The sequence below is a fragment of the Urtica dioica genome, chromosome 9 (genome assembly GCF_054948205.1).
Source record: "Urtica dioica subsp. dioica isolate 48M chromosome 9, U.dioica_male_clone48M_v1_H2, whole genome shotgun sequence".
Taxonomy (NCBI): Eukaryota; Viridiplantae; Streptophyta; class Magnoliopsida; order Rosales; family Urticaceae; genus Urtica; species Urtica dioica.
In genome coordinates, this window is record NC_142764.1 from 27,091,951 (window position 1) to 27,117,185 (window position 25,235).

At 34.5% G+C, this 25,235-nt stretch overlaps 1 protein-coding gene and 1 pseudogene across 1 annotated transcript; both read left to right on the forward strand.

The window, feature by feature from the left end:
- Positions 1-10,542: 10,542 nt before the first annotated feature.
- Positions 10,543-12,859, forward strand: LOC149386369 (tyrosine decarboxylase 1-like). The gene is made up of 2 exons (XM_089625858.1): positions 10,543-11,559; positions 11,920-12,859. Exons 1-2 carry the CDS (start codon positions 10,695-10,697, stop codon positions 12,594-12,596), a joined length of 1,542 nt encoding a protein of 513 aa, XP_089481984.1. The 5' UTR covers positions 10,543-10,694; the 3' UTR covers positions 12,597-12,859.
- A 9,330-nt stretch (positions 12,860-22,189) lies between these two features.
- LOC149386370 (LOB domain-containing protein 24 pseudogene) lies at positions 22,190-22,738 on the forward strand (annotated as a pseudogene).
- Positions 22,739-25,235: the final 2,497 nt, after the last annotated feature.

Here is a 25,235-nt window from a genome sequence, read left to right on the forward strand (position 1 = left end):
GACGGAAGCGACGATTCCGGTGATCTCGTCACAATTTGGAGCAACGCTTCACCCTGGTTTTCTAGCTCATACGGAAGATGATATTTCAAAATGTCATTAATAATAATTTTACATCAATAATTATGACATTTAAAAAGTAAGAATTTTTCTGCACACTCATTCAACGAAAATTGAAAAAAAAAATAGTGTGAAATTTCTTAATCACAACATGGTTTATATGCCGTTAAAAAACTTTTTTTTTCTTATAATTATTTAGAATTATTTAACCGTGACAAGTGACGCTAAATATTTTTTAACTCAATTGTAAGTCATTTCATTATGTTGCGGCTATCTCAGGCCGTGGCTGAATGTTTAGTCATGGGGAATCTTTATAATACACTCAGTTGCATTCTTGTAATATAGTGTTAGAGGTTGTTAGAGTTTGTTAGATTTAGTTATTATATAAATACAGTTAATTAAGACTGATGAAACTAATGAAGATTTGATTGATTTCATGATCCTCTTCATTATCTCTTTCACTCTCGTTTACAAACACTATTTTACAATAATAGCTAAGGTCTTGTTTGGTTCTCAACTCAAAAACAGTTTTTCATTTTTTGAGTTAAAAAAATTGAAAACAAAAAATAAAAATGGTGTTTGTTTTAATTTTCCGGAAATTTTTTTAAAATATTTTGGAGTTGTTTTATAAAATAGTAAAGAAAACTGAAAACAAATAAAATGTGTTTTTAGAAAAAAAAATTCTTCTCTTCTCTCCTCCTTCTCCTCATCTTCTCTTTTCATTTTTTCAAAAACAAAAATGAAAACTGTACCAAACACTTTTTTCAGTTTTTTCAATTTCTCAAAAACAAAAATGAAAACTGTACCAAACAGCTTTTAGAAAACAAGTGCAAAATAATTTTTCAGTACAACTACAAAAATTAGAAAATATAAAACAAAAAACTTTTTGAGTTAACTACCAAACTATTGCTTGATTTTATAATATACAAGTAGTTGCTCATTCGATTTTGTTGGTGAGAAATTCCCTTATTATTCAAGAAGTGTGAATTAAATGTACTGTGAAATTAGGAAGCATTAATTCGATATGCCAAACTGCGCAACAACAATGATGAAGTATGGAGTCCTATGGACCAAAACGAGTATGACTATTTATATCAAGTGCGTTATCTAGATAAATAAAAATCGATAGAGTATATACATATAGTAAGTTTATTTACATATCTGATTTGTTATTTAGTCGATTTTTAATCAATTTTTGATAAATAGTCAAGTTTAAAAAATTTAATTACAACAACAAAAAGTAATTAAAATGTGTAAATATACTAAATATGTGACTATTTACTTAACATTTATTGAATGTTGCCTAAATAACAATCCTGAAAGTCTATGTGGTTAGTATCTTAATTATATATATATATATATATATATATATATATATATATATATATATATATATATATACATGAGTTGCTTCATAATTATTATGAATATGGCTTACAAATTTCGCTAGCCAACCAACTTTTCCCTGGACGCGGCAGGCTTTACCTCATCGTTTCCCCGCATAATAAATAGCATTCAATTTAGATACCATAATTCCTCAAAAAAAAAAAAAAAAAAATTAGATACCATAAACTTTTCCTTTTTCCTTTTTCCTTTTTCCTTTTTCCTTTTTCTCACCCAACAATACGTATTTAATATTTATTTTATATATATATATATGTAAAATTCTCACCATCTTATACGAAGAAGTTCACAATTCAATCGATGAGCACATATATATTTGTTTAAATATTGCTGGCCTAATGCCAACTTTTTTAAATTTCGGGGTTGTAATCTTTTAACTATTAAAATATTATATCAAATATAAATATATCATATGCATATATTGTAAATTAATATAAACTATATATCAAGCGAAACGAGCATTTTCAATTCCACCACACACAATAATTGGGCAACTTTGATATAAATGTCCGCGTCAAATTTGATCATGTGCAAAACGTTATGTAAACACAAATGATTAACGTCCCAAACGCCAACTTGGCAACTTGCAACTATGTCAATAAATGCTATCCCCTCGTTTGTGGAAGAGGTATAATACACATATTTTTATTTTTCCTAATTAATATGGGATCCTAGCTAACACATCGGGGAATTTTGTCTTGTCACAAGAAGTCAAGAACTGTTTCATTTGTCTTTAGCTTAATTATTTATATCAATACAATCGACGTGTTTGCTTGATCTATCACTTCTTTTTTTCTTTTTTTTTTTGCGGCAACTCAAATCGATCTTTTCAAGCGAGACGATGGTGCTTTCTAACGAAATTAACCATATTCTCAAATCTTAATCTATCAGCTAATCAATTATATGGCTACAAACGACGTAGTTTGAGCCGGAATATGTCACATGCGTGTATGTATGTGTGAAGATTTTTCTGGTAAAGCCACAAAGTATAACCCACTACAAATTAATTATTAAGTAATTCCATAGCTCAATCATATCGACGGAGAATTTTTAATTTATGTAAGGTACAGTCACTTGTCTATTTTTAAGGAAAAAAAAATTACATGAATAGTGTTTTTAAAGTGCAACATTTTCAAAATAATGGTTGTATTAGTTTTATTTTTCAAAATTCATGTTTTTTCAAATTATAAATAGTGATTTAAGATTATATTCTTTATAATAAAATTATAAATGATAAATAAAAGATAAAATATCAACAGTATCTCATGTGTTTAATCGAATAGCACGATTTATACATTCAGTTTCCAGGAATATCAGACATATTCCTTCAGTTTAATATAATTGACATATATCTCCTTTACAAATATGTTATATTACAAATATCATCCTTTTTGTTTATTTTTTACAAAAAAAAAAAAAAAAAATTTGAACTCCATAAAATACCCTTAATGAAATAATTTTTTATTTTCTATTCTATATAAAAAAAATTAAATTAAAAAATTCCTTTGTAAAAAGTTAAGGATTTTTTTTATAAAGAGTGATTTTGATTTTTTTTTAATAAAATAGTAAATAAATATTTATTCTATTAAGGATATTTTGGGGAGTTCAAATTATTATTTTTTTGTAAAAAATAAACGAAAATGGCGATATTTGTAATATACCATTTTTTTATGGGAGCTATATGTCATTTATATTAAACTGAAGGGATATGTCTTATATTTCTAGAAATCGAATGGATAAATCTCGCATTTTGATTAAACACAAGGGATACTCTTGATATTTTTCCTAAATAAAATTATATATAGAGTCTAAAATAATAAACAAAAATTGTAAAATATATATATGCAATATAAAAAACACTATTTTATGATAAGAATTTTTACTCTATTCTTACAACTAATTTCATAAACGTACTATCGCATATTATTCACACTTCTTATAGAATGATTTCAGTTATGCACATGTTTTTCTCTTTCTGCATGAGTCACCTTCTACTATTCACTTTTTGGTCCAGTTGCTTGCGTTTATTTTGTCACTCAAATTTCACAATTAAAATATAAAAAAAATATCAAGTTTGTATGCAATCCTCTCATACGGTCCAAGAAGGGAAAAGGTGCTAGAGGAAAATAAAAAAGTTAAGGTAAGCACAATACAAGAGTAAAATTTTCGAAATATTCCTCATTAATTAACTCTAGAGTAGACAATACAAATTATAACGTTTTGCATGGCATCGCATAAAAATTAGACTACACAACTCACCATCTTCTTTCGTTCGTTATTCAATACCTTGCTCAGAATACTTTACCTCTTAACAAGGACAGAGCTGGCAAAATAATTTAAGGGACCTAGGGCAAAAATTCATTTAAGGGCCCCCAATTTTTTTTAAATAGTTTTATTAATTATCATATAAATTATTAATAAATACAAAATGTTAAGTTTATTTAACTGTACTTGTAATTATAACTGTAAATTAATACTACAGATTATAACAATGAAATAATATTGTAACTACAAATTAACTATGAGTGAAGTTATATAATAATTTTATATGTATAAATATATTTATTAAAAAAATATTGGCCTTATTGGAGGGAGGGGCCTTAGGCAATGGCCTCATTTGCCCTCCCCTTGAGCCGGCCCTGAACAAGGAAGAATTTGGGGTAATCAGCTTTCCGACTGAACTTTCTTGTGGGATAATAATCGCAGATTAGTCCTTGGAGGGGTCCCCCTGTCCCTTCCGTTTCGTCTGGAGCTTCTCTATGGCAGACCCGCCGAATCCGGCTATATCCAACTCCGCCTCGGAGCTTACTGGAAATGATGGCCCCCTCGATTCTCGAGCACATTCATCCGGTGAACACATCCTGATGGCGAAAGTCCTTTCTACGAAACCTCTGAGCAAAGCCACACTGTCAGCTGCCCTGACTAACGCTTGGCGTGGTGGGGGGAAGTGGATGCTAAAGGAACCCAAACCAGGTTTGTTCACGCTCTGGTTTGCACTCGCAGAGGATAGGAGAGCGTTCCTTAATTGCAGACCATATGGGCCTCGACGAGATTGATTTCTCCTCAAGCCCGCTCTGGATCCGACTCGATGATCTTTCTCCGGCGATAGCCAACGACAAGGGCGTCAGGCAGTGACGGAGCCAGTATAGGCCCAACAGGGGCTTAAGCCCCCCTCAAAAAAAAAAATTGCACTTTTTGCCCATTTTTAAAAAAAATTACATTTTTTTCCCTTGAAAATTTATACTTTTGGCCCAATTTTTATAAATTTTTTACAATCAAGCCCCCCCTGAATTTTTTTTTTAAATTAGCCCCCCCCTGATGGACTTTTCTGGCTCCGTCACTGGCGTCAGGAGGATCTCAAGACACTTCGGCGAGTTCCTTAAATGCAACATGAACCCGAGGAGTCGCTACGACAACCACATCAGATTCCAAGCCAAAATTGCAATCACCTCGCCTCTTTTTCTAGGCTTCTTCCTCGACAGAGAGGGCTTCCCCCCGACTTGGATTCAGGCGAAATACGAAAACATCGGCCTTCTCTGCTTCAGATGTGGCTGCCTGGGTCATGAAGTTGCTGATTGCCACCGGAGCGCTGATACGATGGTCACGGAGGCAGGCGGCGGAGAGGTACCTGTATATGGGCCTTGGTTGTATGCAAAGTCAAAAGTCAATAATTGTTTCACGGCGAGGAAAGATGGTTCTTACCCGGCGGAGAGGGCCGTACCTCAGGTGGGGTTAAGTGGGAACCCTTCTTTTATTATGGGCCTTAATGTCATCTTCCCTGGTGTACCAGGTTTTTCAAAAAAAAAAAGGAAGAATTTGGATCTCGTGTCCTCCTTTTATTATGCGACTTTATGTATTTATAATTAAAATAAGTCATGTCATTTTTATTATTTAAAAATTCTATCTGAAATTATAAATTCATTAAATTAACGGTGCCACACATACTCTTGAAACAATAAATTAGGGTGGCAAGCGGGGAATATTGATGTACAATTTCAACAATGCGGAAAATAGTAAAAAAGAATTATTAAGGGCGTTATAGATTTATAACCAAAACTAAACTATATAATTAGAATGTAGCTAACGTTTGCAAAATTTTAGAAAAATAGCCAATCATAATTATATTTGACTTAAATATCCTTATATTAAACATGTTATAATTAACAAAAAAATGTAAATAATTTAAAAATTCGACAATTAATGTACCAATAGTGAACTCCGGCGGAATTTTACAGTAGTAGACAATATTTTTCATCCAACACAATGAGTCTATTTTTGAAGCTCTTCTCGTTACGAATCCGTAGGATTTGGAATCACTCAATTTCGAGTTCATATGAGTAAGGTATGAATTTTTTATGAGAAAAAAAAAATTGTATGAGAGAGAAAGAGACGAATTAATGTAGGAAAACAAACGGCTGAAAGGACAAAATCTGAAATTTGTTTGGCTTATTCAAGTGTCACGTCGTCTGTTTGACTATTTTTTTAAAAGTTTCCAAACATTGACTATATCACAAACGCCGTGATGTTTTGAATGGGTTAATAAGTTACAAATTTCAATTATTAATCCACTCAGTGCAATGTCAGAAGCAGAAAACTCACTAATCAAATCAATGATAGAAAATAATATACACCAGTCTTAATTGACTTTTCCACGCACATAGCTTTTACAACTATTACTGAATTTCAATTCAGAATCTTCTAAATTTGAGATTCACTCGCTTCCCCTCAAATGCACTTACCCAAGTTTCAACTAGGAACAATCTTTGTCACTTAGAAACAGTATGGACCACGCAAGAGAGAGATCAGCGCACAAGAACAAAACACTCAAATTTTTACTCTCACAATAATAATCAAAACCTTATAATGCGTAAAATTAAAACCTTTAAGTCAATTCAATTAATATAGTGAGTTGAATCTGATTGCTGCATTATTTTTCGTTGAGTTGCTTTTTTTGACGAAGAACTAAAATATAGAATCTTACGCCACTTTTCACTGTAGAAATTATTGAGGATCCTAATCGTATGATCAAAATCATGTCTATTGCCCGCGAAGCAAAAGCTGTGAACTTAGCCACACTTTTGGGGGGTTTTACGCGGACGCTTACATATATATAGATGAATATGTATATTTACGTGAATAGATGAATAAGTAAATGTGAAGGTGATAAAGCTGTTAGGTGGGAGTAACTAGACACGTGAACAATGCATGAAGAAGTTTTGATATGTAAATGCTGACAGCCTAACACGAAATAATTTGGCGAGTCCTATTCATATTCTTGTCGTTTAATTAATACACTTAAAATTCAAAGGACAAAAAGGCTGTCTAGTATTCATATGAGAGTGGCCCGCAGACAGATTTGCAGAGACGACTACTTCGTCTAATATGAATGGGCATATACTCTGCTAGCCAAAAATAAAAAATGGGCATATACTCGACTAGTCCAATATGTATGAGCATATATTAGGTATGGTTTGAATTATTTGTATACAACTAATAAATACAATCACATCACAGTCGTCAATGCTGTGGTTTGTATTAACCCATCTGATTACTTTATATATATATATATATATATATATATATATATATATATATATATATATATATATATATATGCTCCCTAATGAAACGTTCTAAGACTTCACTTTCGTAGAATAATCTTTCAGCAAAACGGAAATTTGAATAAAATTGTAATTGGTTTTTTAATTAAGATTATCGAAATATTATTTCAATAAACTTCGATTTCTCTATAACAAATAATTCTCTTTTATCCGAAATGTGAGTTCTGAGCGTGTATGAGATAGAATGCATTAGATGCTCGTATTTTTAAAATTTTAACGAATAAAAAAAATCATTTAAAAATAATTTTTTCTCTAGTAAAATCAGTTTACTTACGATAAGTTTCACATACTAAATAAGTCCAAATACCAGTCCACCAAATTAAAATTTTGGACTGTTTAATTTCAATTTATTTCGCCATGGTATTAAACATATTGAATAAAGGGGATATATGCTGTATTGGCTTTGTATACAAGTATTTTCGTGCGAATATTTTAAAGCACAAACATCTCGGCCCGTTATCTGCCGAAAGCATGTGTATGTGCATGTTGAATTTACGAAAGTCTCCATTATTACCCGCAATTATGCAAATAATGACTTCGCAAATAATACATTATATTAGAATGAAAAACTTATGCCCGACTCAGGGCGGATCCAGGTGCAGCCCCCGAGTAAAGGCTTCCACAGCCGGTAAAAAAAAATTCATCCTAAATTCATCCTAATTATGCGGACCCACCCGCCTTCCAAGTTTGGATCCGCCACTGGCTCGACTTATTGTTAAGCTCTTCATCAGTTATTGATTCAGCATAAATATTCGAAGTACTGAGATTAGGTTTGTTGAGTGTTCCCCTATATAGACTTTATCATGCTGTATCTCTTGTTGATAATCCTTGGGCTCTCTCTCTCTCTTCTGTGAGACTTTTAATTGTTTTAATGTTAGTTTTCTAATAAATATATATTAATGGATGCTGATATTCTGAAAAGAAATTATTTACGGCTCGAACAATTACAAATGTGCTTCTAATATTTTTTTAATTACTTTTAGAGTTATTGGTTTTAGTCGTTTAAGAGTAAGTATTGTTGTTATTTCTTTTATTTTGTTTTGCACGACTAGTCGTTTAGTCGTTTTCTACTAGTCATTATTTTATTGGTTCTTTTTAAGATTATAGGCTAAATTTCGTTTTATTAAAAAAAATAGCACACTAACTTGTATAAATTAAATACATATTTAATAAATTTAACTCTTTAAGTAATTTCTAATTTATTGTGGATTGTTGGAATTTTTTTTAATAAAATGAACGTGAGCTGCTAAATTATTAATTGGCGTATGCCCCCAAAAGCATCACCTCAGTTTTTTACGTAGTAATCGCTATTTATTATGCTTACAAAAGCTGCAGTAACAAATTCAGTGTACCTACATTTTACTGTCTCGTCCAACTACATTAAAGTCCATATAAATAAAATATCATGTATTTTCTTCATGACCAAATTCATAGGCAACTTCGTTATATAACATTTTTCGGTGTCCATATCTAACTCAATCAAAGTTTGTATAAATAAATATAAATATCCTTCGGCAAATATTTGTTTCTTTCCCCCGATCGAAAACACAGTTCTGTGGCTGTGATAAATCCATATAGCTAAATGGGAATTGGACGGTGAAATGGGTTTTAAAGGCAAAATTTAGCCCGAACGTGAAGAATTCTGAATACACAAACACGTAGAAGTTATGCTATTGAAAGAGACGTCGCTTTATTTCGAAGGTCAATAATAGTTGCAAAACTGTATTTTTTTTTTCTAACAAGTTGGGAAGAGAATTGGCTCGTGCTTTGATTCTTTATTAATTAGCACCAGGCATTCGTGAGATAAGTTTGGTTGGTTGGATTATATCAAGGGACCCTTATATCAATGCACTATTTTCGTTGCTGTTCGGGTACGTACATACATACATACATATATATACATATATACATACATATATATATATATATATATATATATATATATATATATATATAAAGGAGATGATTGGAATCTCATTTTCATTTTACTGTTCATTTTACATCAACAAAAAAAAAATTAATGTTCATTCATACTGAATATATATATATATATATATATATATATTTTTAATAAAAAATAATAAAAAAATGTCTAAAAAAACTTAAGATTCATTTGTTTAAACTTACATATTTCTGAAGAATACAAATGTTTTCTATTTTCAATGCGCTGTAAAATTGTGTACGGTGAACAGAACACCTTTGACTGAACTTTAATTTGAAATTTGGCTGAATCTGAAAGCAATTTGGCGAAAATCATGAGAATCCGTTGGCTCCATGCCCGAGCCATATGTATAGGTTCCTTAGCAAAACTCCATTGTAATTGTATTTCATAGGATAGAATTATAAACATTATTTTCTTGAGTTTTAATTGGAGAGTGTTACGCTTGTTTGAATTAAAAGATGTAGCTGTCGGACACGTATTAGGTAAAATGATGCCAGAATTATATATAAAAGGGCATGTGCACTTAGAACCATTAATTATCTAGGTTTTGACAAAGAGCTAGCTGATATCCATTGTTGGTTTATAAAAACAAGTAAACTACAAATAAATTATGAAACTACTCCGTGGATAAATTAAAGTTGTAACGAAACTAAAAATTTGAAAAAGAAAAAAATTGTGAGGGAATATAAAAATTCTATGATATAGTTGAAAGTTAAAGAGTATAAAAGTGAGAGAAGAAAGAGATCATAACACAAAAGTGTGGCCGCTGGCACATGGTCATTGCTAGAGTTTGGGTACGGTCTTGTAAGACCTTAAATTTATTTTATAAGTATATCCCACGTATACTCATTTTTTTTAATAAATTTGGGTTTGAGTAAAACCTAGCTTTTATTAATAAAAAAAATAAAAAATTTAAAAATACTTAAATCAAGAAAATAAATATGTATACTAAAATTTGCATAAAATTCATAAATATAGTAATAATTTCAAACGATAGAGTATGAGTAAAATCATGAATAACGTACTTACAAATCATACAATATTCATATCCATATAATTATTAATGAGTAATACTCATATTTTACTCATTATCCATTTATTTTAGTAATACCTTATTTATGATGAGTCTTGTGAATTCGTGGGTATACAGGTAAAACTGTCATTCTCACCTACACATTCTCGACCATGGACAAAAGTAATTATTGGAATATAAAAAAAAATAAAATAAAAAAATAAAAAAAAAAACAAGAAGAGGACAATGTATACTTTACTTTTTTACATTGACTCTTCGGATAAAGTAAACAGGTCTTTTTTAGTAGCACGTGATTTTGGAGTTAGACATTGCACTTAACGCGCAAATAGTCTTACTTGTGAAAAATAAATTAACTACGGCTTAAAATTGCCACTTTAGCACGAATCGTGAATACCCATTCACTAGCAATGATTTTATTACCAACTTCAAGTCTTGGACAAATCAATCTATATATAATGCCCTATTCGGCAGCAACATTTCATAAACCGAAGAAGAGAAAAGAAAAAGAAAAAAAAAAAGAGTTCATCTACTCTCCCACGTGGTGAACGTTTCCGGGCTTTCACAAACAGAAAGCAAACAAACCCTAAAAAAAGGCACCACTCTCCTTACGTGAGACTCGAAAAATAAAAGGGCAAATATGGGCAGCCTTGGAAGCGACGTGTACTGTGGGCCACTAAACGGCAACCTGTCGAATGGAACAAACGACAAGAAATGCGACGTCGTTTTGGACCCGGAGGATTTCCGGAGGCAAGGGTACATGGCGGTGGACCTCATCGCGGACTACTACAAGAACGTGGAGAAGTACCCGGTCCGGAGCCAGGTGGAGCCGGGCTACCTCCGGAAGGTTCTCCCGGAGACGGCTCCGACGGAGCCGGAGGCGGTGGAGGCGATCCTGGACGACGTGCGGGCCCACATTATCCCGGGGCTGACCCACTGGATGAGCCCAAACTACTTCGCCTACTTCCCGTCCAGCGGAAGCACGGCGGGGTTCCTCGGGGAGGCGTTGGCGGCGGGGTTCAACGTGGTGGGGTTCAACTGGGCGTCCTCCCCCGCCGCCACGGAGCTGGAGAGCCTGGTGATGGACTGGCTCGGCACCGCGCTGGGGCTGCCGGACCACTTCCTGTTCTCCGGGGGGCTCGGAGGCGGTGGGGTCCTCCAGGGCACCACCTGCGAGGCCGTCCTCTGCACCGTCGTCGCCGCCAGGGACCGCGCCCTCCGGGCCGGCGCCTCCCTCTCCTCCCTCACCGTCTACTGCTCCGACCAGACCCACTGCTCCTTCAAGAAGGCCGCCCAGATCGCCGGCATCAACATGCGCAACTTCCGCGTCGTCCCCACCTCCCGCGAGACCGCCTTCGCCATGCAGCCCCGCGACCTCAAGGCCGCCATCGACGCCGACGAGGCCGCCGGCCTCCACCCCACCTTCCTCCTCGCCACCGTCGGGACCACCTCCACCGCCGCCGTCGACCCCCTCGCCGGCCTCTGCCGCGTCGCTGCAGACAAAGGTGGGCAACGTCCGGAACCATCAAATAATAATAACCGTACCGGCAGGGCCGGCCCAAACTCACCGGGGCTCTAGGCGATTCAATATTTTGGGGCCCTATAATACTAATAAAAATTTAAATTTTCAGAGTAAAAAATCTAAATTTTCTAAAAAATGGGCTAAAAATATAAATTTTTAGAATAAATAATGTAAATTTTTCTTAAAAATAAACAAAAAATGTAAAATAAATTTTTTTTTTTGGCCCAACTCAATTGAGGGCACAAGGCTAAAGCCATGCCCGCCTTAGGTCAGGGCCGGCCCTGCGTACCGGTCATAAAAAAAAACATATGTACTGAAATATATATGGCCATCCATCGTGCAGGCCGAGAGATGTGGGTCCACGTGGACGCGGCGTACGCGGGGAGCGCGTGCCTGGTCCCGGAGTACCGCCACTTCATCGACGGCGTGGAGAGCGCCACGTCGTTCAGCTTCAACGCGCACAAGTGGATGTTCACGCAGCAGGACTGCTGTTGCATGTGGGTGAGGGACTCGAGCCTGCTGGTCCGGTCGCTCTCCACGGACCCGGAGTATCTCCGCAACAAGGCCACCGAGTCCAAGCGCGTCGTGGACTACAAGGACTGGCAGGTGGCGCTGAGCCGACGCTTCCGCTCCCTCAAGCTCTGGATGGTCCTCAGATCGTACGGCCTCCGCGGCATCCAGGCCGCGCTGAGGCGCCACGTGGAGATGGCCGAGAGGTTCGAGGCTCTGGTGGAGAAGGACCAGAGGTTCGAGGTCTTCGTGCCGAGGTACTTCGCCGCGGTCTGCTTCAGGCTCACTCCGGCGGCGGTGCCCGACGGAGAGGACGTGAACGAGGTGAACAAGAGGCTGTTGGACGAGGTGAACGAGTGCGGCGAGATATACATGACTCACTCGGTGGTGGACGGGGTTTATGTGCTCCGCTTCGTCGTCGGGTCGACTCTCACCACGGACGAGTCGTACGTGGTGTCGGCGTGGAAGGCCATACAACGCCAAGCTCAGGTTATATTAACCCTCGCTTGATCCCATCGATATCACACTCATCACTGCATATCTTATCAAGTGTCACCGTCTTAAGTCATTTTTTTTATTATTTTGTTTGTTTTATTATTTTTCGTACCTACGTGCGTGCCTAAATATGCACGTGAGCACATGATTGGAAACTGCTCGGGAGATGGACATCGATCGAACTATATATGTATGGGGCATAAGTATGGGATTTCTTTTGTATTGTGTTATGTCCTTAATAAATTGCCCCTATAGCGGCAAATTGTTTTTTTTTTAAATTTATTTTTAAGCTATTTTTCATCATCATAGAAAATGTCAAAAGACGTAATCATAGATCTGTGATTGTATGATTTTTCTTTTTGTATTGTTGTTCGAGTTTAAATGTACGTCCCCCTGTTTACGTGATAATATCATTAGAGAAATTTTTATAAACTCGACCTCATAAACAGAAAAGTATTAAATATGGAGCTCTTAGTTTTAAAATATTCAAAAATAGAATTTTATTTTAAAACAGACAAAAATACATTTCAAAGCAAATAAACACAAGATATCTCGTATATCATCGTAAATGATAATATTATCGTATCTCATTCTAATCTATCACAATTTATCTTATATATCATCGTAAAAATAGTTAAATTTTATCTTATTCTATCGTATTTCACCATAAAATATATGAAATTTCAAATTTTAAATATATCACTAAATTGATTTAAGATGACTAAATAATGAACTTACCCATTATTCAACAAAATTATACGAAATCTACCGATGTAGAGAGGATTTTAGAATAGTTTGAGAGTTAGTGAGAGAGAGAGAGAGAGAGAGAAAGAGACTAGACGGAAAGATGAAAAGTTATAGAGAATGCGGATTAAATAAGTTGAAAGGGTATTTTTGTCCGTTTTTTAATCAAAAATCAATTCTTAAATATTTTGCAACTAAGAAGTTTGTTCTTGATATTTCAGACTTAGTATGATTGATATGGTATATGTGCATAAAGGTGACCTCGCCAGTTCTTACTAATATTTGTGATTAATTAGTGATAAAGATCACAACGAGATCTTTGCCAAGTGTGGATTTTACATGTTTTGAAATAGGGCAATGTAGCAAAATAACCAAAATGAAACTATGAAATTTGTTTTTAGCCTACGTTTCACAACTTTTAGAGAAATAGCCAATAGGTTTATGTGGCAATAATTAAGGTCTGATTTGTCCTTATTTATTAACAAATTCGTCATTTTCTCTCTCCTATTTTTTTCCCTACACTTTTTTACATAAAAACTTCAAAAAAACCATATCTATCTCATATGAACTCGAAATTGAGTTATTCAAAATCCTACGGATTCGTGACGTCGAGATCTTCAAAAATAGATCCATTGTGTTTGATGAAAAATCATGTTTAATACCATAGATGTAGAAAAATCACGTTACTACCTTAAATATGGAAATAACTGAATTTTTTGAAATTATAAAAAAAATAAATGGAAACGTAAATATGATGCGTTAAACATAATTTTTCATCGAACACAATGGGTCTATTTTTGAAGATCTCAACGCCACGAATTTATAGGATCTGAAATCACTCAATTTCGAGTTCGTATGAGAAATATACGATTTTTTGAAGTTTTGATGAAAAAAAAAATATTTCAGAAAAAGTGATGAATTTGTTAATAAATAAGGGCAAATCATACCTTAATTATTGTCACATAAGCTATTTGGTTATATCCTTAAAAATTGTCAAACGTAGGCTAGATCCAAAATCACATGTTTAAAGTAAATGCGTGATTTATCTCTTCAATTAAAAATAAATGGTACATATTTCTCATGAAAAAATTTTATATTGCAAATACCACCATTTTTACTTATTAAAAAAATTTGAACTCCCCGAAATATTGAAATAATTTTAAATAAAAAAAAATAAAAATATTTCTTTATAAAAAGTTAAGAATTTTGTTATAAAAGTGGTTTTGATTTTTTTTTAGTAAAATAGTAAATAAATATTTATTTTATTAAGGGTATTTTTGGAAGTTCAATTTATTATTTTTTTTATGAAAAAAATAAACGAAAAAAGTGGTATTTGTGATATAACATATTTTTAGGGGAGTATGTGTCATTTATATTAAAATGAAAAGAATATTTCTGAAAATTAAAAAGACAAATCGTGTATTTCGATAATGACGACGGTGACAGGGTCAATGAACTGCCCTCTTTATTAGATTTTTGTCATCATGAACCATATCATATATATCATGGACCAGCACATCATGTATATTATATATCATGGACCACAGTATATATCATGGACCACATAATGGTCATGGTTTCTATGATATAAAAAAAATGTGGATATTATTGAATTTTTTTAAGTTGTGTAAAATTAATACATAATATAACTATATAAAAATAACAATTAGTAACACAATAAATCAACCTGAAAAAAATTAGTCTTAAGTAATTCTGGACTGCTTGATTATATGATTATACTGAAAATTAAAGAATTATTATAGAATGAATTCTATATAATTATAATAATAATGATACAATAAAATAATTAAAAAAAAAAAAAAACAAAAAACAAAAAGTTATAGAATTATCATCGAACTTTGGAAATTTTAAATGGTCTCCAGGATTGAAAGTTGAAACGTCATAAAACATATACCCAACCATGTGGTGTTTTAAATCGGAACGACATAACTAAGTTTCGATGGCGGATTAAAGTAAAGACCGCTTCGGTATTATATTTTTACTATAAAGACAAGCTGAAATTAGAAATGCTGCTCTAATGACGTTGTTTTTCACATTACTGCCATTAAAGAGACGCCTAGTAGTGAAATTAGAGAGACGTGGGATAAAATTAAGAAACAGAGTAGAGACACATCTTCTTTTCATTTGAAACTCAAAAGCTTTCCTCTCATTTGAAACCAAGATCGTCTCCATTTTCTGCTTCGGCCGAGAAGAGGAATTCATTTTTCATTGAAACAATCGACCCCCATCTCTTGAGAATTGAACACAATAAAAAAAAAAAAAAAAAAAAAGATTTCTTGAACCCTAAGGTATCTGCGGAATGAAAAAGCTAAAGACAACGAACACAGAATTGCTTGATAGATACTGTTAATCGCGTTTTTGGATTAGCACTAAGAACCGTCCGTGGTTCGATCTACGGCCGGACCCTATGACCACACATAGGTTGAGTTTGGTGAAGTTCTTCTCTTCTCGTCGTGTTTGTGTTATTCGGATATTTGGGTCTCCGGGTTATTGAGTTTCCGGGTCTTTGGATCTTCCGCGTTCATCGTGTTCTTCGCGTTCTTCGTTGAGTTCTTGAGTCTTTACTTATTTGAGTCTTCAACCCTTTGATTCTTTCACGTTCTCTATGTTTTTCACGTGTTCGTGTTCTTCGCGTTCATCATGTTCTTCGGATCTTCGAGTGTCCGGGTCTTCGGATCTTCGAGTATTCGGGTCTTTGGATCTTCCACGTTTTTTGTGCTCTTCGCCGGGTCTTCGAATCCTTGCACTTTCACCTAACCACAAGAAAACGTGAATCTAGAGGGACGCGGAGGGTTTTCCCTCGGCGCGTTCTCCGACGCTCAACATTAGTCGTGTTGTATTGTGTTCTTGGTGAACGATTTGTACTCGTCTCTATGTTTTCTAGAGAGAGAAAGTGGTGGTGTGATTTTTGTAGAGTTTTGACAAGTTGAGAGAAACTTACTTTGTGTTGTGAATGAGTGAGGTATTTATAGGGACCAAGGAGTTTGGTGAAAAGTACTTGATTAGGTGGTGGAGATGGCCGGGTGGTCTTGGCCGAGTGAAGACGGCCGGGTGGTCTTGGCCGATTGAAGACAACCGGGTGGTCTTGGCGGAGTGAAGACGGCCGGGTGATTTTGGCCGAGTGAAGATGGCCGGGTGGTCTTGGCCGGGTGAAGACGGCCGGGTGATTTTGGCCGAGTGAAGATGGCCGGGTGGTCTTGACCGGGTGAAGACAACCGGGTGATTTTGGCCGAGTGAAGATGACCGGGTGGTCTTGGCCGGGTGAAGACAACCGAGTGGTCTTGGCGGGTGAAGATGACTGGGTGGTCTTGGCGGGGTGAAGATGACCGGGTGATTTTGGTCGAGTGAAGATGACCGGGTGTTCTTGGCCGGGTGAAGATGACCGCGTGGTCTTGGCCGGGTGAAAATGGCCGGGTGATCTTGGCCGAGTGAAGATGGCCGGATGGTCTTGTTTTTTGGCCGACCGGGTGGTCATTTTTGTGGCTTTGTCTTGAAGATTTGCCAAGAAATCTAGCTTGAAAACATTATTTGAGAGTATTTTGAAAGACATTTCATGAGTGTTGACTCGGAACTTGGTGCGTGAGTTTGCTTGTGGGCTTGTGCATTATGTATGGACTTGATGTATCAATGAAAACGACGGCATAACAGATGATACAATCTCTTCAATTCTGTGATTGGTGGTGCGGGAAGGTAATGAGAGGAGGGGATGCGTGTGGAGCAAGCAATCATCATAGAAAATGTCAAAAGACGTAAATCATATCTGTGATATTACGATTTTTTTGGTATTGCTGTCTATCGAGTTTAAATGTACGTCCCCTGTTTACGTTATATAATTATTTTAAATATTATGCTATCTAATTTATACGTATGATTGATATGGTATATGTGCATAAAGGTGACCTTGCAAGTTCTTACTACTATTTATGCTTAATTAGTGATAAAGATCACGGAGAGATCTTTGCCACTAGCGTGGATTTTTACATGTTTTGAAATGCTAGTAGTTCTTCATTATTTTTGTTAGATTTTTGTTAATTTGATACCACATCATATATATCATGGACTACATAATGGTCGCGGTTTCTATATTAGAAAAATGTGGATATTGTTGGATTTTTTAAAGTTGTGTAATGTATATAATACAAAATGCTTGTAAAGTATATAAAAATAATAATTAGCAGTAACACAATAAGTCAACCTGAAAAACTTTCACCCGTCTTAATTAATTCTGGACTGCTTGATTATGTTTATTCTGAGTGTTAGAGAATTATTATAATAATAATAAAATAAAATAAAAAATTATAGAATTATCATCGAACTTTGGAGTTTTGAATGGTCTCCGGGATTAAAATGTCTTAAAATATATAACCCAACAATTTGATGTTTTACCCGTCTAAATTAATTATGGACTGTTTGATTATGTTTATTCTGAATGTTAGAGAATTATTATAGAATAAATTATAGGAAAAATATCATGAGTATCCATCTTGTTTAATCGAAATGCGAGATTTCTCAATTCGATTTATAGAAATATCAAACATATCTCTTCAATTTAATATAAATGACATATATCTCTCTTACAAATATGTTATATTACAAATATCACAATTTTCGTTTATTTTTTACAAAAAAAAAAATTGAACTCCTCAAAATAACTTTAATGAAATAATTTTTTATTTTCTATTCTATATACAAAAAATTAAAATAAAAATTTTCTTTATAAAAAGTTGAGGATTTTTTTTATAAAAAAAGATTTTGATGTTTTTAATAAAATGGTAAATAAATATTTATTCTATCATCGAACTTTGGAGATTTGAATGGTCTCCGGGATTAAAATGTCATAAAATATATACCCAACCATTTGGTGTTTTAAATCGAAATGACGTAACTAAGTTTCGATGGCGGGTTAAGTAAATGACGAGGGTGCTTCCGTATTAGATTTTCACTATAAATACAAGGTGAAAATTATAAATGTAATGGATAATTAAAGTAGACGATAATTAATTGAAATATGGATAATTAAAGTAGACGATAAATAGTTAAAATGTGGCACGGAAATATGAACTTTGGAGATTATGTTGCACCACATTTCAATTAATCTGTTTTGATTATGTTGCTTTAATGGCTTTATTGTGGACGATAAATAATTGAAATATGGATAATTAAAGTAGACGATAAATAGTTAAAATGTGGCACGGAAATATGAACTTTGGAGATAATATATGTTGCACCACATTTCAATTACTTTGTTCTAATTATGTTTCTTTAATGGCGTTTTTTCACATAACCCCAATTAGAGAGATGTCATAAAAGTCTATTTTCCTAGTACTGAAAATAGAAAGAGTGGGATAAAATTAAGGAAAATAAAGTCAAATTATTAGTTATTCCCAAATAACTTTTGGAGAGAGGAAAAACTAAGAGATAAATTCAAAATATTATTTGAATCTATTTCCTAAAATGTGATATTTCAATTCAAATGGTATTGCTGATGTGAGAAATAACCTCAAATTAGTCTTAATTATTCATAAAGAATACCTATTTCAATTTGATAATGAGCCTCTGAATTCTATAACGAGATAAAATCAATTTCGAAGAATAAATTAATGAAATATGGATGATTAAAGTAGATGATAAATAATTTAAATGTGGCGTGGAACCTTTTATTGAATCGTAATAGAGATGTAAATAAAAAAACGAAATAACTCGAAAGCAATCAGGCTATGAAATATCAAGAATAGTCGGAAAGCTCGGGTCGAGAATATGTTTGTAAACGAAAGTTATATAAGTTTAAATATACTCATGGATCTCCTATATACTTGTGGATGACTGACAAGCTCTTATTCTTCAGGCTTATGTTGCACGTCGGAATCGTTCTTCTAGCTCCACGTATTACATATCATATTTGACCCGGGCACGAAGGAGCAGTTGAGAAGATCGTGCGTTGAACGGTCTTCGGCGTCTGGGTTGTCGGATAACCGTTGAAGGAGCATGTTGTCAAGTCGGGGCAATGCTAGCATAGAATGAGTCAGAGAATGGCTTATGTGAGCTGATTCGAGAAGAGCTCGGTCAACTAATAGTTTATTGCACCGAGTTGGGAATTGAAGGAAGTCGGGCAACTCGGTAATTCCTCGTGGGTTTCTCATCCGGGCTTAGAGATTCTTTAAGGGCTTGGACCAAATTAGCTGTTTGGACCCACAAATTTAATATTATTAATAGAGGATGAAGTCCAACATCAACAAAGTATACTCATCCATTTTAGCCATTTAATAATGATTAATGAATACTTTGCAATATTACGTTGACCAATTTGAAAATGAACATTTCGATTTGGCTAACTAGCTACCCAAATAGAATACCCAAAAAAATTAGTTGATTTTTTTTTCATGAAAAAAATAGTTGATTAAACCAACTGTCAATTTCTTAAGTTGTTCGTGTTGTTTTCAATTTAAAAAATGTAAAAAATTATTAGCATGTTTATTAATTGTATATGTGATGCATTTTAATTTTTTAGAAACATTAATTATTCCTAAGATATTGGATATTTGCTAAGTTTAGAAAAACATTAACTATATTATTTTACAATTTTATATGTTCTATCATTGGATATTTGATAAACTGTAACACTTTCGCTTTTTCTTTTTTCCTTCCTTCGAGTCCACGAAATTCGTTTCTAAGTGCTAATTTCGTTAGATGATAACTAAAAGGATAACGGTATGAAAAGTTTAAAATAATGAGAATCCAGCTAATCACGTCCATTATATATCACATGATCACACATTTTGGTATACCATGGCAAGTTACTTTTGTTACCTTTGCTTAGATTAATAATTTCCAATAAATATGATACATAGCTTGTAACAATACATAAACATATATACATATGTATAGTATGATCGACAAATATAACATTTTCTTTCTTAAATCATATATGTTACTTTACATACATAGAAAAACTAATTAATTCAATGTGCAATGATATATCTAGAAAATCTGTTTGGGGATATATATATATATATATATATATATATATATATATATATATATATATATATATATATATACATGTGTGTGTAAAATAAAAATAAAATAAAAAGCCTCCTATCTTCCTCGCTCGTCTCTAAAAGAAAGAGGCCAAGTGACGACCGACCGGGATTCGAAACCATGATTCTCTCACCCCATCTCTATGACTAAGTTCTCTTTTTCCCGTTTTACGGCCTCTTCGAGGTATATAGCAAAATTATCGCCCACTTATTTAGTTTTCAGTCCCAATTAGTTTGCAGAAAACTCGAATCTAGGGTTTTTTATTTATTTTTTATACGTATTTAATCAGACTATACATCAATGTGTGTGTGTACAGTGACGGAGCCAGTACAGGCCCAGGGGGGGCTTAAGCCCCCCCTCAATTTTTTTTTTTTTGCACTTTTTGCCCATTTTTAAAAAAAAATTACTTGAAAATTTATACTTTTGGCCCAATTTTTATAAAAATTTTACAATCAAGCCCCCCCTGAAACTTTTTTTTCAAATTAGCCCCCCCTGGTGGGCGTTTCTGGCTCCGTCACTGTGTGTGTATATATATATATATATTATATGTATATATCCCAGTATAACCAATTTAGAATCGTTACTCATATCAGTTAGCGCTTCTCATGGCATTTAGATTTAGTCTTTCTATAGGGCTTCTAATGTAGAAGCAGCGGAACTGCTTGTAGATCTATTCATTTCTCTATTATTCCATCCATGTTTGTTAATTTTATATTTAACAAAAGACAAATATGCTAATTGGGTTCCACCAGTGGTCGATCTGTTCGAATGTTTTTCTTGTAAATATGAATTACATAAAATAGAATGCCTGTGGACTTGTCATTCATCTTTTGGATGTTTTGTGTTTTTTTTTTTAATGTTTGGTTAAAAATCTACCTATATACCATATCTTTTTGCAAACGATGTTATTTGATTTGAGATTTTGGTATTTCTCTGTGTTTGATTATTCTATCCAATAAAGAAGATCTACCTTGACCTTTTCTGTTAATAGCAAATTGTTATCATGCTTTTTAATTTGTTATCTGGTTATAAATCAAGAAGTTATAAATTATCTTCAAGGGGAGTATAATGTACCCAAAATCTTTTTACTAACACCCCATTAAAAATATTGCTAATTAAAAAAAATAATAATAACAATAAAAATCATAAGTTAATTTTCAACAATAATACCCTTATTATACCCATCCCTTATTTAAAATTCTGCCCATTCTTCCCAACTCAATTGTTCATTTGTCACGGGGTTGAATCTTCCTGGCTTCGGTCGAAGATCCAAACAAAATCCGACCACCACAGAACTCAGGCATGTAGTGATTCCGAAAAAAAAAATCTTATTATTTCTAGAGATTTTCGTTGTATAGAATAATATATATATATATATATATATATATATATATATATATATATATTTATCGATTGTTCATTTCATTTCTTCTCCGCATGTTTTATCGATTAAAAAAGCCCACGTGTGTGTTCTTTGGCGTTATCTTTTCCCGGAACAACTTTTTATTATCATCAACACTGTTTGTTGATAAATTCTCGGGCACTCAATTTTTTTTGTTTTTATATATATATATATATATATATTCTCATCCCTGTAACTTTCTGTTAGCGTTTTTCCCTTTTTCTTTTCAAAAAATCTGAAACGAGTCAAAACCCCGAAACCTTTTCCCCCCAAAAGAATCGGGTCTTACAGCGCTTAAGAATCATCCACGTGAAAAACACGTATATACTCATTTATCATTGATTCATTCAATTTTGTTAAGAAAATCCCCTCTCTCTCTCTCGTCCGCAGATAGGAAGAAGAGATGTCGGCGTCGAACTCGCACTCGCCGTGCGCGGCGTGCAAGTTCCTCCGGCGGAAGTGCACTCAGGAGTGCGTGTTCGCGCCGTACTTCCCGCCGGACCAGCCGCAGAAATTCGCGAGCGTCCACCGAGTGTACGGCGCGTCCAACGTGGCAAAGATCCTGAACGAGATGCCCGGGGCCCACCGCGAGGAGGCCGTGGCGTCGCTGGCGTACGAGGCCGAGGCTCGGCTCCGCGACCCCGTCTACGGCTGCGTGGGCTTCATCTCCTACCTCCACGCGCGCCTCAAGCAAGTCCAGTCCGAAACCCTAGCCGCCCGAAAAGAGATCGCCGCTTACCTCTCCTCCTCCGATCACTCTCCCTCCTCCCAGGCCGCCGCCGCCGCCGCCATGATGATGATGTACCCGAATTACCCCTCCGCCGCCGCCCCCGCCGCCATCAACAACAACAATGCTCAGATCGGCTTTTTCCAGAGCCACCAACAGAACCAGATGATGTTCGCGCTCGATAACCAGGCATGCCTCGTTTCATTTCATTTTTCAAGTGACTAATTTTTTTTTTTTTTTTTTTTTTTTGTATCTAGGAGGGACGGAGCCAGAAATATAAATTAAAGTGTTCATTTATAAATTTTTAAGGTGAAATAATTTAAAAATAGGCAAAAGAATATAATACTTTTTTTTAAAGAGAGGCACCAATAGCTCAAGCCGCATATACCCGGCCAGGGACGGAGCCTTATTGGAACCCGGGTACTAGAGTGTAAAAAAAAAAAAAAAAAAAAAATTATAGTTTATCTAAGTAATTTTTAAATTAAACCCCGATAATATATTTGTTTTTCAAATCTGCTCCCCTAAATGTATCGTGTACACGACGGAGCCGGATTCAATTTTTTTTCAAAGATTTAATATTTCACAATTTCTTTTTCTTTTCTATTTTGTGCCCCTATGTTTCCTAACAGTGCCGCGCCATCAACATATATATATATATATATATATATATATATATATATATATATATATATATATATAACCCATTACATAAAGTTTCTAACTTGGTCCTTGCAAACAGGCTTACACAGGAGACGGCGTAGGAATTGGAGGCGGTGACGTGTCATGTGGCGCGTTGGGATTGGTGGTGGACAATGGTGAGGTGTATCCGGTGGCTCAGCAGCTCCAACAACCCCACCACCAACAGCAACAGCAAGCTCATGAGTATCTTCATCATCAAAGTGGTAATAATAATATTGAAGCGCAGTTGCTTCTGAGTGACGGGAATAGTAATGTGTCTCAGCACAACCACCATCACCACCACCACCACCACGGCCACCAAGACCACGCCGGTGCCGATATTGATTATAATCACCAGGAGCGTTGAGATGTGTTGTTATACAAGGTTCGGTACTTGTAACTCCTTATGTTATTGTATGTGTTTGTCCTTGTGATTATAGAACTGACGTGACATTGCATTTGGAGCACTTAAATAGCATGTCAGGTGTTAGTGGGACTAGTCTTGAGATTGAGAAGGAGAGAGAATTTATCAAGTACTAATAAATGAATGGAAGTCAAGAAGAACAAGAAGTTAGGTGGTTCACGTAAGCTTTGCATGAAACATGTAGGTAGTTTAACGTAAAATGTCTCCCTAGCCTCGTGTTATTTAATGCTTTGTCCACGTGAAATGTTAAAAAAAAGTTCTGATCCTTCGGAGATTTTTTTATCGATAAGTTAGTATGAAGATCAGAAGTGACTGAGAAAAGTGTGTACATGTTTGATGTTTCACATAAGATATGATTGATTAGTTTTTTATTACTTTTTATTGTTTATGAAAAGTACTTGTTTTGAATTTTATCTAGTTTTAGTGTTATAAATTTTTAATAATTATTTTAGTCTTGTCCAATACTGCATACCATCAATCTGTTCATTTTTATCCATAGGCAATATCAATGCTTTATTTGTGTTGTAGAGATAATTAAAGATTTATGTATCAATTCGATCGATCAGCTACTTTTATGTGAGTCTCACTGATTTGACCTGTTGAATAGTCCATGAGAGGGAGATAGATTAGTGATTAGTCAATTATCCTAAGGGCTTTCTTATGCTAGGTATACACTAGAAATTTTAGAGAATAGTAATCTGTTGTTATAGCAATTCTATGTTGCGTTATATATGATAATATAACTGAAAAGTATTATGTATCTCCGACTCACATATATGAAATCTTTTTTTTTTCTCGAATATGCAGTTGTTTATATGGTGCATACAGAGGAAGATATACTCAAATCTGAACGTGTTTATGAGCTTTTGGAGACTATAGTAAGCAGTTGATTCAACCTTCGCCGTTTGTTTCAAATAACAACTTCAGTTTTGTAGCGATACCGTTTTGGGATATATTAGTGTGTGCATTGTATTTGTAAGCATAACTTTCTGTCATGTATGAAGATATATAATAATTTCTGTTAAAAAAAATGAAGATATAACACTACATATTGTTGTTTGGTTATTATAATTAAAAAAACTAGATTCAATCCCGATAGCTCACTGCTATTATAAAATAAAATGTTTATTCAACGTGTAGATTATATGACAACCATCAATTCTTTGATAATTTTTCTCTGGCAATTAACGAAATCGCCTGAACTCTTTTTTTTTTTTTTTTTTGAAAGTCACGGAATATCCATTAAAATTGGGTAAAAAACCCATCAATACAGGAGAAAAACATCTTAGTACATGGAACACCTCAAACCTAAGTCGAAGTGAAACTAACACTAAGTTCCGGTAATCGCACGTTTTGTGCATGCTTCCGACGAGTGGAAGAACGACGAGCACAGAAATTGAGCACACATTGGGCTCTTTCAACAAAACCTAAATTGGTAGATGGAAAGATCCACTCAACCTCGGTTTGATGACCACGAAGAAGATGCATCTTCAACCTGTATAGAACAAAACCTAACAGGAAATCCACAACGGGATAGTGGACAACGGCTAATCCGTGTCCAAGATAAACCAAGACAAACACATCGCGCATAAAAACATAAAGCATAACTAAGTAAAAACA